The sequence below is a fragment of the Talpa occidentalis genome, unplaced genomic scaffold (genome assembly GCF_014898055.3).
Source record: "Talpa occidentalis isolate TD23 unplaced genomic scaffold, MPIMG_talOcc4v2.1 talOcc4.11, whole genome shotgun sequence".
Classification (NCBI taxonomy): domain Eukaryota; kingdom Metazoa; phylum Chordata; class Mammalia; order Eulipotyphla; family Talpidae; genus Talpa; species Talpa occidentalis.
Genome location: NW_023601104.1, coordinates 93,149,144 through 93,163,489, shown reverse-complemented (window position 1 = coordinate 93,163,489; position 14,346 = coordinate 93,149,144). Strand labels below are relative to the sequence as shown.

The 14,346-nt window shown below is 50.0% G+C and overlaps 1 protein-coding gene across 11 annotated transcripts in view; it reads left to right on the top strand.

Annotated features, from left to right (window-relative positions):
- PPP2R5C (protein phosphatase 2 regulatory subunit B'gamma) overlaps positions 1-14,346 on the top strand; it is a 92,546-nt gene that overhangs the window by 54,993 nt on the left and 23,207 nt on the right. For all 11 annotated transcript variants that reach the window (XM_037503892.2, XM_037503891.2, XM_037503886.2 and 8 more), the window contains 3 exons: positions 10,936-11,046; positions 12,269-12,361; positions 12,440-12,570. In XM_037503892.2, the coding sequence (XP_037359789.1) occupies positions 10,936-11,046; positions 12,269-12,361; positions 12,440-12,570 (335 nt within the window). The remainder of the gene's footprint in view (positions 1-10,935; positions 11,047-12,268; positions 12,362-12,439; positions 12,571-14,346) is intronic.

Here is a 14,346-nt window from a genome sequence, read left to right as displayed (position 1 = left end):
AGCCAAGGAGTGATGCTAGACTGGAACCAAGGAGCAACGTGAGGTGCCTGCTGTTTGCCTTCTCTTCTTTTTCCCAAATTCTGGCTCTTGGTGTGTGTGGCCCGGTCTAACTTAACTGCCGCCATCTGCGTGCTGAGAAGGGTGCATGGAGACTGCAGTGCAGCGCTTCATAGCCGCAAAAGAGATGGCTGGCCGGTAGCAAGGCCCCTGGACGTTGGGTGAGGCCCCTCCCCATATGGCGACAGGACCTTGTGTGACAGCACAGGGAGCCGTGCCCAGCCAGCTCCTGGCTGGGTGCTGGGGACCGGCCCTCGCTGACCCAGGGCTGGGCAGCGGCTGGGCTTGCTCAGCCCGATTACTGGGGATCCCAGCAGTCCTGCCAGACGACTGAGCCACTAGCAGGGAGACTAGCCGATGAGCTCGCCAAAGCCCCAGTCGCTGGCCCTGCAGAAGCTCTGCTGTTCCTGTCCACAGCGGAACTCTTCCTCGGGGAAGCCGCAGCTTTGTTCTTAGGACTTCTCAGCTGACTGGACAAAGCCCCCCACACTCTGCAGGTGACTCCATTCCTTAAAGTCAGCTGATTATGGGAGTTAACCACCCTCGGGGGCTGAACCCCGCGGGCTGCCATGCACATCTCCTAGCCTTTGCCCGTAACCGTCACCTGGGAAATCCTGCCCTCCCCCCGGCCCCCACTGTCACCTGTGTTTGTGGCTTCCCCACGGGCAGCACTTTAGCCCCAGACACTGAGAACCTGCCCCTTTGCCCCCAGAGGCAGCCTGGCCAGTGAGGGCCTAAAGTACAAAGGAGGGGAAAGCCCCAACAGAGGAGGGCAGCCACCGTGCATCTGCCCCGTGCTTCCTGGGCCCACCTGTGTGGCATGGCCACTGGGCAGTGGTCAGTGCCACGATGGCCCCTCCAGAAGGTGATTGTGCCTTCTGTCCAAGTGTCCAGCACCATCTCTGAGCCGCCCCCTTGGGTGACCCCACAGCATGTCTCACCTGCACTACCTCGTGTAGCCAGGGGGGCACTGTGCCCACATCACAGGCTGCTCCCACATACCCCTGCCCCCACCCCCCAGGCTTCCAGGAGAGCCGTGCTCTGTGTGTGGTCACATATGTGTGACCTGGGGACACCCTGGACCCTCACCTCCCAGAGAGCAAAATCCCCCCTCCCTTTTAAAGAAACAACCCCGTCCACTGGACCCTCCCTTCCTGCACCCTCTTCCCACCTGGTGACCCCAGTTCTATTGTCAGAGGCCACTGGTTTATTTTCATTTTGTGTTGTCCATGCATCTGCTTTGTTTCCTTTTTATTTGAGCACCTGTACATAGGTGAACTCATCCAGTATTTGTCTTTTGCTTCCTGATGTACCTCCTCATGTACTTCATGTACCACACACATACACACACACACACAAGCTCCTCCACTGGGCTGTCAAGGGTGATCTCACTTCATCCTGGTGCTGAGCAGTGCACCCCCACGCAGGCCATCTCCGCCACCCCCCCCCCGTAGGGTTACTTGGTTTCCACAGCTCAGCTGCTGCAAGCATCGCTGTGTGATTCTGTGACTTGATGGTGCGTGTTCTTTGGCTGGGTACCCAGAAGTGGGATTGCTGGATCACATGGTAGATTTTAATTTATGGAGGAAGATCCACACGGTGTTCTGGACAGTTCCCCCGGTTACCTCCCCAGCGGTGCCTGGGCTGTTTGCTCCACATCCCTGGCAGCACCTGTTTTCAGGGACCTTTTGATGACGGTTCTCACAACCCCCACCCCCACCACCCACCCCATGTGTCGACTGGCATTTCCCCAAGGAGGAGGAGCACATTTCCATGGGCCTGCCGGCCTCTGTATGTTCTCTTTGGAGAGGTGTCGATTCAGATTGTCTGCTCTTTTCATTTGGCGGGAGGCTGGATGGGGCGGGGTGCGCGGGCATTGAGTTAGGTGAGCTCTTTATGAGCCTTGGATTTAAGCCCTATGACGACATGTGCTATGTGCAAGCACCTTCTCTCACTCGGTAGACTTTTTTTTTTTTCTTTTTCTTTTTTTTTTTTACTCTTTTTAGAAAAAAAAATTCTCTTGAAAGTTTTGGATCCTCTTCCCGGAAAACCACACACTTTCTCATTGGGTTCAAAGGCTTAGATATCCCAGGGCTATTCCAGGGTCTCTGCTCACAATCTGCTCTCGGTTCCTCAGCAGCAGCTGAACTCCTGCTTGCTCAGAGGCCTGGATCAGGGTCCTGTCCTTGCAGCCGCCACGGCCTTCTCCTGGCAGAACTGAGCACTTGCTCAGTTTCCAGCCAGGCTGACCTCAATTGTGCGCCCACAGGCCCCAAGGGGCCACTCAGAAGGAGGCTCTCCCCCAAGCCTTACAAAGCCACAGTCCGCAGGAAGTGGCCCCAGAAGGGCTCCCTGCGCTAGAAGCTCGACAAACACCAGCTGAGTGTGAATTTGGCCACAGCTCAAATCACTTGGGGAGAGGGTTGCTTTTTTTTTTTTTTTTTTTAATTTTTATTTATTTATTTATACAAGCACTGGGGTACAGTCAGAAGCACAGGAGGGCGAGAGAAGGGCTCCCTGCGCTAGAAGCTCGACAAGCACCAGCTGAGTGTGAATTTGGCTACAGCTCAAATCACTTGGAGAGAGGGTTGCTTTTTTTTTTTTTTTTAATTTTTATTTATTTATTTATACAAGCACTGGGGTACAGTCAGAAGCACAGGAGGGCGAGAGAATTCACCAGAGTCAGAGCAGAGCACAGAGAAGGCAGACTGACGAAATACACTGCCGAAGGGATCAGCGGGCGGCAGGAGAGGTCTGCGTGCCATGTGGGACCCTCGCCCGGTGGCCGGGAATCGAACCGACGCTGCAGAGGCTGCAGGCAGCTTCGCAACCCAGTGCTCAACCGCTGCGCCACCAGGGAGGCCCCAGAGAGAGGGTTGCTTTTAAGGACACTTGAACCAGCCTCAGTTTAAGCTTGGAACCTGGTGGAACCCGTGGCACCTGGAGCTGTTAGCACAGCCTGGGAGAACCAGCTGCTCCCCTGGGGACCCGCTGGGCCCTGCCCCTTTCCTCTACATGGGCCCTGCCTATTTTCTCTTTCTCTTTCCATTTTTTTTCTGCTTTCCTTTCCCTTTATCCCTCAACCTTGCTGGTCCTGAGTGTTTCCTATGTGAATTTTAAAATCTGATTTCTCATTTCTCTTTTTAACTTTAAAAAGAAGAGTTTCTCTTCCAAATCTCCCATGAGGCGGGGAGGCACAGCTGACCAGCGGCTGAGTCCATTGCACTGTCTGCCAGGAGTGCCGCCTTGGGGGCGGCTGCCCACTGCTCAATGGGCCAAGGGGTCAGCTGGGGAGGGCAGCAGCCAGCATTAGCCCAGGCATTCAGATTTCACCTCTCTTCCAGCTCCAAGGATCCTGGGAACCTCAGCTGGTAACTGGGCTTCCTGACTTGGCAGTTTAGCTTCACGTACCCCCATTTCTGGGAACACTGTGGGGGCAGAGGGTGCAGAGTCTGGCCTGGGGCATACTGGATTTTCCCTGGTGGCCGGCCCACGTCTGGGTGGTTGCCCCAGTAACACAAAACCAGAAGCCTTGGCCACCAGGAAGAAGGCCATGGTCACCTGGGCAAGCTAACTAGTCGGCCACATGGTGGGCATCCTGCGCAGTTCACTGACCAGGTGGATAGTGCACTCCACATCTGGCTTCTGGCAGGGCCACCTGCAGTGCTTTCGGATTCTTAGATTGGGCTCCAGGAGCTCTGACTATCCCTGCTGCCCCTGCTTAATGGCCAGCCCGCTGCACTGGGCCAGCACATCGTGCCCAGATCGACTGTTGATTCTTTCACAGCGCAGAAGCTTTTTTTTTTTTTTTTTTATAGAGGCATGGGTTTTTTTTATTTATTTGTTTGTTTGTTTGTTTGTTTTGTTTATACATGCACTGGGTACAGTCAGAAGCACGGGAGGGTGAGAGGATTCACCAGAGCCAGAGCAGGGAGCAGAGCAGGCAGAAGGACCGAAGTACACTGCTGAGGGGAGCAGCAGGTGGCAGGAGAGGTCTGCGCTCCATGCGGGACCCTCCTCCGGTGACCGGGGAGCAGCCGGGGATTGAATGCGCTGCAGAGGCTGCGGGCAGCTTCGCAACCCAGCGCTCAACCGCTGCACAGCGCAGAAGCTTTAATCTGACATCATTGGTTTTGCTTTCATTTCCCTTTCCATCGGGGTGGAGTCACCAAAGCCGTCTCTAAGGCTGATAACGTGGAAAATATATGTTTTTGTCTATGTATTTTATGGTTGGGTCTTACTTTCAAGTCTTTCATCCATTTTGAATTTATCTTTGTGTCTTGAGTTAAGAGTGATCCAGTCTCATTCTTTTACATGTGTCCAGTTTTCCCCACACCATTTGTTGAAGAAATTACTGCATTGTATGGTCATGACACCTTTGTCTTAGATTAAGTGTTGATATGTGTGTGGGGGGTTATTTCTGAGCCCTTGATTCTGTTCCATTGAACCATGTGTCTTTTTATTACAGTGCCCTACTGTTTCAATTACTGTCACTTTGTAATATTGTTCAGAGTTGGGTAACAGATGTTTCTGTTTTGTTTTGTTTTGTTTTGTTTTCCTCAAGAGTGCCTTAGCTATTTATGGTTACATATAAATATTATTATTTTTCTATTTCCTTAAAAGATGTGATTAGAATTTTGATAAGGATTACATTGACTCTATATATTGCTTTAGATCATATGGCCATTTTAACTGTTAATTCTCCCCATCCATGAACATGGAATTTCTTCCCATCTCTTTGTGTCTTCTACTTTTAACAATGTCATAGTTTTTGTTGTATGGGTTTTTCACCTTTGTCAAATTTATTCATATACTTCTATTCTTCAATTCTTTTTGATGGATTTGTTAATTTTCCTTTCCCTCTAGCTCATTTACATAGAGAAGTGCAACAGATCTTTGTCTATTGAATTTGTGACAGCATTTATTGTCTCTAGTCATTTTTTGGGGTTTCTATGATTTTATGTGGCCTGCAAATAGTAATAGTTTCATTTCTTTTCCAGTTCCGAGTCTTTTTATTTTTTAGTGTTCTCTAATTGCTCTAAGAGCTTTAATTTTAAATAAAGTTGCTCCTAATCTTATTTTTTTTTTAAGATTTATCTATTTTATGCATATAAGAGCTGGGGTACAGGCCAAAGGTGTGAGGGGTGAGAAGATTCTCCAGAGACAGAGTGGGGAAATAACACTGCTGAGAGGAGCATCAAGCGAGTCAGGAGAGGTCTGCTGCACCATGTGGGTAGCTCCTTAGCTGGTCGGGGATCAAACTGGTGCTGCAGAGGCTGCGAACAGCTTCATAATTGCGTCTTAACCCCTTGCGACACCAGGGAAGCCCCCTGCTCCTAATCTTAAAAGGAGAACTTTCAGGGCCTCCTTGGTGGCGCAGCGGTTGAGCGCTGGTTGCGAAGCTGCCCGCAGCCTCTGCAGCACCGGTTCGATCCCCGGCTGCTCCCCGGCCACCGGAGGAGGGTCCCGCATGGCGCACAGACCTGTCCTGCCGCCCGCTGCTCCCCTCAGCAGTGTACTTCGGTCCTTCTGCCTGCTCTGCTCCCTGCTCTGGCTCTGGTGAATTCTCTCACCCTCCCGCGCTTCTGACTGTACCCAGTGCTTGTATAAATAAATCTTTGGGAAAAAAAAAGTTCACTAATTATAGTTCTGCTTTTAAAAAAAAAAAGAAGAAAAACTTTCAGTTTTTCACCATTGAGTATGAGAGTCATTGTGGGTTTGTACAATACAGTCTTTATTTTGTTGAGATATGTTCTTTCTTATCCCCATTTTGAGTTTTTATCATAATGGGTACTGAATCTTAAAGTGGTTTCTATACATCTGTTGATGTGATCATATGTCCTTCCTCTTGTTGATGTGATAAATTACATTAATTGACTTGTATATGTGAACCATCTTTACATACTTGGAATAAATCACATTTGGTCATGGCATATTATCTTTTCAACATATTTTGTTGGTTTTCTAGTATTTTGCTGAGAACTTACGCGTGTGTGTGGTTTTTTTTTTTAAGATTTTTTTATTTATACAAGCACTGGGTACAGTCAGAAGCGCGGGAGGGTGAGAGAATTCACCTGAGCAGGGAACAGAACAGGCAGACTGATAAAATACACTGCTGAGGAGAGCAGCAGGCGCAGCAGGAGAGGTTGCGCGCCATGTGGGACCCTCGCCGGTTGCCGGGGATCGAACCAGTGCTGCAGAGGCTGTGGGCAGCTTCGCAGCCCAGCGCCCAACAACTGCGCCACCAGGGGAGGCCCAATTTTTGCATGAGTTTTCATCAGCAATGCTGGTCTGTAATTTCTCTCGTGTGTGTGCGCACTCAGGTGCATGTACATATGTGACGTCCTTGACTAGTTTTATTATTAATGTTGCCTTCGTAGAATGCATTTGCAAGTATACCCTCAATTTTTTTGGAGGAGTTTGAGACCTTAGTTCCTCTTTGAAGGTTTGGTAGACTTCACTGGCAAAGCCATCTGGTCCTAGACTTTGTTTTTGGGAGATTTTTTTTATTACTGTTTCAGTATCCATAATTGTGATTGTTCTGTTCAAGTTTTCTATTTCTTCCTGGTTTGGTCTTGCAAGGCTATATTCTAAAAATGTGTCCTTTCTTCTAGGTAGTGGAATGTACTAGCGTATAGCCCATCACTGTCTCTCCCAGTCCCAAATGTCTCTGTAGTGGCCATTGTAATCTCTGCTCTTTCATTTCGGAGTTTGAGCTTCTCTTTTCTTTCTAAGTGTAAGTAAGTTTGGCCATTTTTTTTCTCTTCGGTGTAATCCTCTTGGTTTCGTTGATTTTTTTTTTTTTTAACTTCATCTTTTTGGTTTCAGTTTCATTTATTTCTGCTCTGTCCATTATTTCCTTCCTCCTAACTTTTGGTTTCATTTGTTGTTCTTTTTCAAGAGCCTTTAGGTGTAGGGTTAAATTGGTTTTTGAGATTTTTCCTATTTCTTGATGTAAACCTGTATAGCTACTAACTTTCCTCTGAGCATCACTTTTGCTGTATTCCATAAGTGCTGATAACTCATACCGTCATTTTTGCCTCCATATTTTTTTTTTTTACAAGTAGAAAGGCACTTTATTGATTTGTTTGTTTGTTTGTTTATTTATACAAGCACTGGGTGCAGTCAGAAGCGCAGGAGGGTGAGAGAATTCACCAGAGCCAGAGCAGGGAGCAGAGCAGGCAGAAGGACCGAGGTACACTGCTGAGGGGAGCAGCGGGTGGCAGGAGAGGTCTGCGCACCATGTGGGACCCTCCTCTGGTGGCCGGGGAGCAGCCTGGGATCGAACCGGCGCCGCAGAGGCCGCGGGCAGCTTCGCGGGCAGCGCTCAACCGCTGCGCCACCGGGGAGGCCCCGCCTCCATATTTTTTTGATTTCTGCTTTAATTTCCTCATTGACCCAATGATTATTGAGAAGCATCTTGCTTAATCTCCACATGTTTGAGGTTTTTCCAGTTTTCTTCTTGTGGTTGATTTCTAGTTTTAGAGCATTATATCAGAGAAGATGTTTAGTATGATTTCACTCTTCATACGTTTGTTGACATTTGATTTCTGTCTCAACATAGAGCCTGTTCTTGAGAATGTTCCATGTGTGCTTGAGAGAGTAAATTCTGCTGTTAAGGTAAATTCTGTAAATTCTCTGTTAAGGTGGGATGTTCTATAAATGTCTATTGAGCCCATCTGGTCTAGTTTGTCATTTAGGGTTCTTGTTTCCTTATTTATTCTTTTGTTGATCTGTCCCTGGTTGTAAGTGGGGTGTGAAAATCCCCTACTATTGATGTGTTGTCTTCAGTATTCCTTTTTAGTTCTATTAAGAATTGCTTGATTTTGGGCCTCCCCTGGTGGCGCAGGCAGTTGAGCGCCATACTGTGAAGCTGTCCGCAGCCTCTGCAGCGCTGGTTCGATCCAGGCAGGCCAGCGAGGGTCCCACATGGCGCAGCAGACCTCTCCTGTCTCACCCGCTGCTCCCCTCAGCAGTGTACTTAGTCAGTCTGCCTGTTCTGTTCCCTGCTCTGTCTCTGGTGAATCCTCTCACCCTCCTGTGCATCTGGCCTGTACCCCAGTTCTTGAATAAATAAATAAAAACAAATCTTTAAAAAAATAATAATAATAAAGAATTGCTTGATTTTGATGCTTCACCATTTGGCTCATATATATTAATAAGTGTTATATCATCTTGGTGTATTAAGCCCTTAATAATTATATAATGTTCATTCCTGTCTCTTATTATCTCTTTTAGCTGGAAGTCTCATATAAGTATGCCTATATGCCTTTTTTAGGTTACCATTTGCCTGTAGGGTTAGCTTCTTTTAATTTGAGCCTATATTTGTCTTTAGAGCTAAAATGAGTTTCCTATAGGAAATAAAAAGTTGGTTTTGTTTCCTTGATCCATTCAGCCACTATATACATTTTAATTGGTGATTTTAGACCATTAATATTTTGGGTAATTATTGAAATGTACGTATTCATTATCATTTTTTAATTATTTTTTGCCCTTTAAGCCACCCCCAATCTCTGGGTGACTCTCTTGCCCACATAAAGACCCCAGATTCAACTCTGACTACCCCCTCCACATTTCCATAGCCCAGGAAGGGACTAGTTCTGCTGCCCCCACAGCCCTGGAGAAATTGAGGCCCATTCAGGGTATGACCTTTGCTTAGTGGGTGGACTCACAGCGTCTCCTCGCTTTCGTCAGTGGACTTTGGGGCAGGAGGGCAGGAAAAGGCCCTCACTACTCCAGCCCCTGAGACATGGGAGCATGACTGAGGAGGTGTCCTGTCCTCCTGGCAACACCTGGCACAGCCTCACCAGAGCCTGCACACACACACCATTCAGAGGTTCCAAACCTTTTTTCCTTCTCATTATGTCCTAGGAACAGTACTCGTATTTTTACTAAAAGATTTTCTGGATTACTTGTTTCTGAATTTCCCCACTATTTTCATTCCTTCCACCCCTGTATCTTCTACATCTGTCTGTAGTTACCAGCATGTCAGCTCATCTCAGGCGGCACAGAGAACATGTTACACTCAGGGCTTTTGTAGCTGGTGGATGGAAGAGTGAAAGCGTTAAAAAAGGATGCTGAAGTTTGCAGTTCAATATCAACAGCAAAGACAGGAAGAAGCAAAGTGGGTGATGTGGCACTTGAGCTTGGTCCTTGCCAGCATGGAGACCTGAGCGTCTGGTTTGCCCTGGACTCCCGCTAACAACTGGACCCTGTTGTGGGGCTGGATTTTACCTCTCCTGTCGGGCATTCTGATTGTGCACTTTGGGTTGTGGAGGAATGGGGAGCCATTTCTGTAACTGGAACTTGCGAGGTTCCAAGATTCACTAAGGTAACTAATTATACTAAAATGTACTATGAAGGAAAAGTGAGTTATAAACTGATGGTACCAGAAACAAACTTTTTTTTTTTTTAACTTTTTTTTTTAATACTTTTTTTTTTTAATAGAGGCATGTTTTTATTTATTTGTTTGTTTGTTTGTTTGTTTGTTTGTTTTGTTTATACATGCACTGGGTACAGTCAGAAGCGCAGGAGGGTGAGAGAATTCACCAGAGCCAGAGCGGGGAGCAGAGCAGGCAGAGGGACCAAAGTACACTGCTGAGGGGAGCAGCGGGAGGCAGGAGAGGTCTGCGCGCCATGTGGGACCCTCCTCCGGTGGCCGGGGAGCGGCCGGGGATCGAACTGGCGCCGCAGAGGCCGCGGGCAGCTTCGCAACCCAGCGCTCAACCGCTGCGCCACCGGGGAGGCCCCAGAAACAAACTTTTTTTATATATCACTAATCTGTCAGTGTTTATGGTGCTTTATTTAGAAGTTTAACTTTCCATATTAACCATATGGGCATTAAAATGGACCGTGCTCTAAAGAGTTTTAGGTATTACTAGAAAACACGTGTTGTTAAAACACAGATTTTTATGACGTTGAAAATAAATGGAGCCTGGGTCGATGGAGAGGTGACGGGCACGTGAAAGTGGAAATCGGGGCCTCCCTGGTGGCGCAGGGGTTGAAGACAGCGCTGTCAAGCTCTCGGCAGCCACTGCAGCACGAGTTTGATCCCTGGCCTGCCAGGGAGGTGACCCACACGGTGGAGCAGACCTCTCCTCTCTCCCTGCTGCTCCCCTCAGCAGTGTGTATGTGTGTATTTCAGTAGATCTGCCTGTTCTGTTCTCCACCCTGGTCTCTGGTAAATCCTCTCACCACCACCCCGCCCCCGCATCTCTGGCCTGTACCCCAGTTCTTGTATGCATAAATAAATCTTTTTAAAAAAAAAAGTGGAAATCAGAGGAAAAGGTGGGTCAGACGAGGGACTTAGCCACTCCCTGAGAATTGCTCCTTACTCAGGTCTTTGTAAGTCCAGACAACTCAGAGAAATTGCAGTGTCCAGTCCTGGGCTCACAGCCGGCCATCCTTGCTAACATGCTGCCCTCTCTCTGGAAATGGCCCCTGTTCTCTCCCCGTTGCGTGCAGGGGTGTTGGGGAGCCCGGCGTCAGGTGTTACCCAGCATGGGGCAGCAATACCTGTCCATCGTTTCCAGTTCTTTCATCCCCGTGTCTCCTTCGCAATCACACCCTTCTCTTTGCTGGCCCTTGGGACATGCTCCCTGGCTTAAGGGTCTCCCATCCTGCAGAGACCCTGGCCTGCCCACCTGTCGTCGGAGAGGTAGACGGCTGGGAGCAAGCAGCTCACAGTGGCCGTCTGTCTCTGACCAGGTGCAGTTTTGAGCCGTCGTCTCCTTGGGCCCCACCCTGCTTCTGGGGATGAGAAAAGGAGCCTGATAATCTCTGGAAGCAGCTATTCCTAGAATTACTTAAGTTTTTTCAAATGTTCTCTGTAAATATTTTTCATGTCCTGGTTATAATTATAGAATATGTGGATTTTAGTTTGCAGTTAACATGTTTCGAACGTTACCACCTTCCTCCAATCCTACGGGAGCAGAATTTGACCCAGAGGAAGATGAGCCGACGTTAGAAGCAGCCTGGCCTCACCTGCAGGTACCAACCCTGGGAGGGCCCGAGTCGGGCGGGACCAGGTATGGCTGTCTGCAGTGGTCCTCGGTGCCAGTGGCCAAGACCCTGCAGATCCCGCCTGCCAGGACTGTATGTAGCAGCAGGAGAGTTCTTGCTCCTTTGATGTGGGATGCCGACACAGACTTAAGATACACAAGGTTGGCATGTTCCCATGGAAGCGACCGCCTCACTGCTGCTGTGGAATCGAGGCTGGAAGTTGGCAAACCTTTCCCCCATCTGCACACATCGATTGATGGTGTGCCCCCCGTGGCCCCAAGCATGCGGGCACATTTGTGGGAGAAGGGTTGATGGGCGAGGCTGACCCTGAGGCCATGGGCCAAGCCTGAGCAGAGAGTGAGCAGTGCTCAGTTGGGAGGTCTCAGCTGGTTCTGGAGTGGGTTGTGGAGAGGGGAGGCCAGAGAAGGAGCTCCGTGAGGGAGAAGGCAAGGGAGGGATATCCTGGCATAAACCCCCTCCCTGCCCTGGGTGTCTGCATGACCACCACAGCATGCGGCCCTAGGCAGGGGAGGCGGGCCGGACTCTGCCGGGGCCCCCAGCAGCGTGATTGAGACATGGTGACATCAGCCATGGAAACTTGTGTTGCAAGGCCGTCCCGGGATAAAGATGTCCAGTTTAAGTAGGAAAGACATAAATCTTGTTTGGACATGCCCAATGGAGTAAAAGTGATGATTGTATAAATAAGGGTGAAACTTGCACAGCCGACCACGCTCCAGTACCCACATGGCATGGCCCGCTGCAAACCAGACAGCAGCTGCCTGTCAGGCCCTCATGGCTAGGAAAGCTGGCAGGTGGGGTGAGTGAGCAGGCAGCCAAGCTGTGCCCCTGACAGCTGTCAGCCAAGAGCCGGCCGGTGGCCTCACCACAGTGGAGGGCACAAGCAGCGGCTGAAGCGAGTGGCCACTTTTCTGCCCGGCAAGGTGGGCTGTGGCCAGCAGACAGGCCCCATGCCCAGGGAAGGAGTGGTGGGTGGGGGGTTCGTCCAGATTGGGGGGTTGTCTCTGGTTCTTAGTTAAATAAATCACCATCATCAGTTGTAACAAAGCCACATTGATTTGTGTTAATTCTATGGATTCCTGACTTTTTAAGAGGTTAGTATTTACAGACAGCAGATTCCACTCACGGGGTGTTTTTGTCTTTGTAAAAATACCAGGATATTTGACTCATTGTTGTTTTTCCTTCTTCCTAGCTTGTTTATGAATTTTTCTTAAGATTTTTAGAGTCTCCAGATTTCCAACCTAATATAGCGAAGAAATATATTGATCAGAAGTTTGTATTGCAGGTAAGGCGCCAACTAGCTAAGCACGAAGCCCCAATCTGCAGCAATGCGGAGTCACTGAGTGTCTTTTTCTTCTTGAAGCTTTTAGAGCTCTTTGACAGTGAAGATCCTCGAGAGAGAGATTTTCTTAAAACCACCCTTCACAGAATCTATGGAAAATTCTTAGGCTTAAGAGCTTACATCAGAAAACAGATAAATAATATATTTTATAGGTAAGTCAGTGCGCGCGGCCCACCCTGCTGCCCGGCAGCCTCGTCCTCGGCGTTCCTGGGATGCGGTGCGAGGGCCCGTGAGGCTGGTTACGCGGCCTGCTGGGTGGGCATGGGTGGCCTGGTCTACACCCGACTCTTGAGCCAGCAGGCCCAGCCCCTGCCCTCACTAAGCGTGGTCTCAGGACGGGTGGGAGAACCAGCCTGCCCAGAGCTGCTGCCTCTTTCCCCTCCCACTCATCTCCCCACTGAGTGTCAGGCACCTGTCCTGGGGTGGCAGCACCCCGTGTGCCCTAGAAGAGGGGCGCTGGCCAGAGCAGCCCGAGGCAGGACCACGGGCGCCAGTGACTGGGGAGCTGGCCCAGAAGTGACCCTGTCTGAGCTCACAGGATGGAGGGGCTGCCCCACACCTCATGGAAGAACATTCCAGAGGCACCTCAAGTGCAGCGCTTACTGAGGTCCTCCTTCATCTGGTTGGCTGCTGCCTCTCGACAATTCTTGTGATCCTAACGCCCTCCAGCCTGCCCCTGGGTGGCATGGGTGCAGGTGCTCTTTGGTGAGGTGTCAGGCCCAGCTCCCAATCCCTCCTCCCCTCTCAGCTTCCTCCCACGCCAGCACTTTAGCTACCCGGTTGTGGTCCTCCTGGAATTTTCTTTTCCGCCAGCCCTTCTCCCAGACTTCCAGAAATACCCCTCCACCAGGACAGTCCCCAGTGTGGGGACATGCTGCCTCCTGTGAGGCGGTGTGAGGGGCTGTCCCACGCCCTGGGCCAGCCTGGGTCCAGGCCCCGTGGTGCACCAGATAAATACCCATTAATGTAGTGTCTGCCAGCCCCAGAAAGCTCACCAGCAGAGCACATGCTACAGAGGTTGGACTCGGTGCTCTAGTCCAGGGAGCTCATGGTGTCACATCTGGCACTGACATTCCCCTGTGACGTAAGAAAATGGCAGGTGCCACGCTATCTGGCTGCACAGCCTGAGTGAGGGCAACTGCCACCACCTGGATGAAGCACTAACCAGAGACCCATTGAGAGGGCAAGGAAGCGGAGGGGCAAGGTGGGTAGGCAGGAGCTCAGCGGGCAGTCTAGGTCCCAGCACCAGACCCTCTCACTGCCCCCCCCTCCCGCCGCCCCACCTGCAACCCTTAAAGCCACCTCGCCTGCCCTTCTGTGTCATCTTCTGTCTGTCTGCACCTTCACACCTGGCGCAGCATTTCTGTGTGGTCGAGCGGTGTGTGTGGCATTTCTGTGATCCCAACCCATGTTGCCCACACCCCACTGTATCGTGGAGCAGGGCTAGCTAGGCACATGATTGAACCCCGAGAAAGACATGGTGTTGGCTACAGCGTTAACACTCCTGTCTCGTGAAGCATTTCACGCAAGGTCACTGGAGGGCTTAGCTGTGGAAACACACGGTGTGTTGTCTGAATAGCACAGAGCAGGTGCAGTCTAAATTCAGTCTCAAATTAATTGGGTGTGTTCTCAGCACATGGGTTATGTTCAGGAAGCAGAACCATAGACTGGCTGCACTGGTGGGGCGGGGAGCAACTCTGGCCCAAAACTGCCCAATTTAATAACTGAGATACTGAAGTAAATGGTTATTCAGAAATTATTAGTAATTGGTTCAGTTCTCACTCAGTGTTCAGAGCCAGGCAGGGCATTTAGTTCTGTTTTCTGGCCATCTTTTCTCTTGCTGGACAGTCACGGTGAGCGTGTTGCTGAGGCCCCATGCAGCTCTGCGACTCACGCCACCCCTCCCCACCTCACCTGGGCTCCGTGGA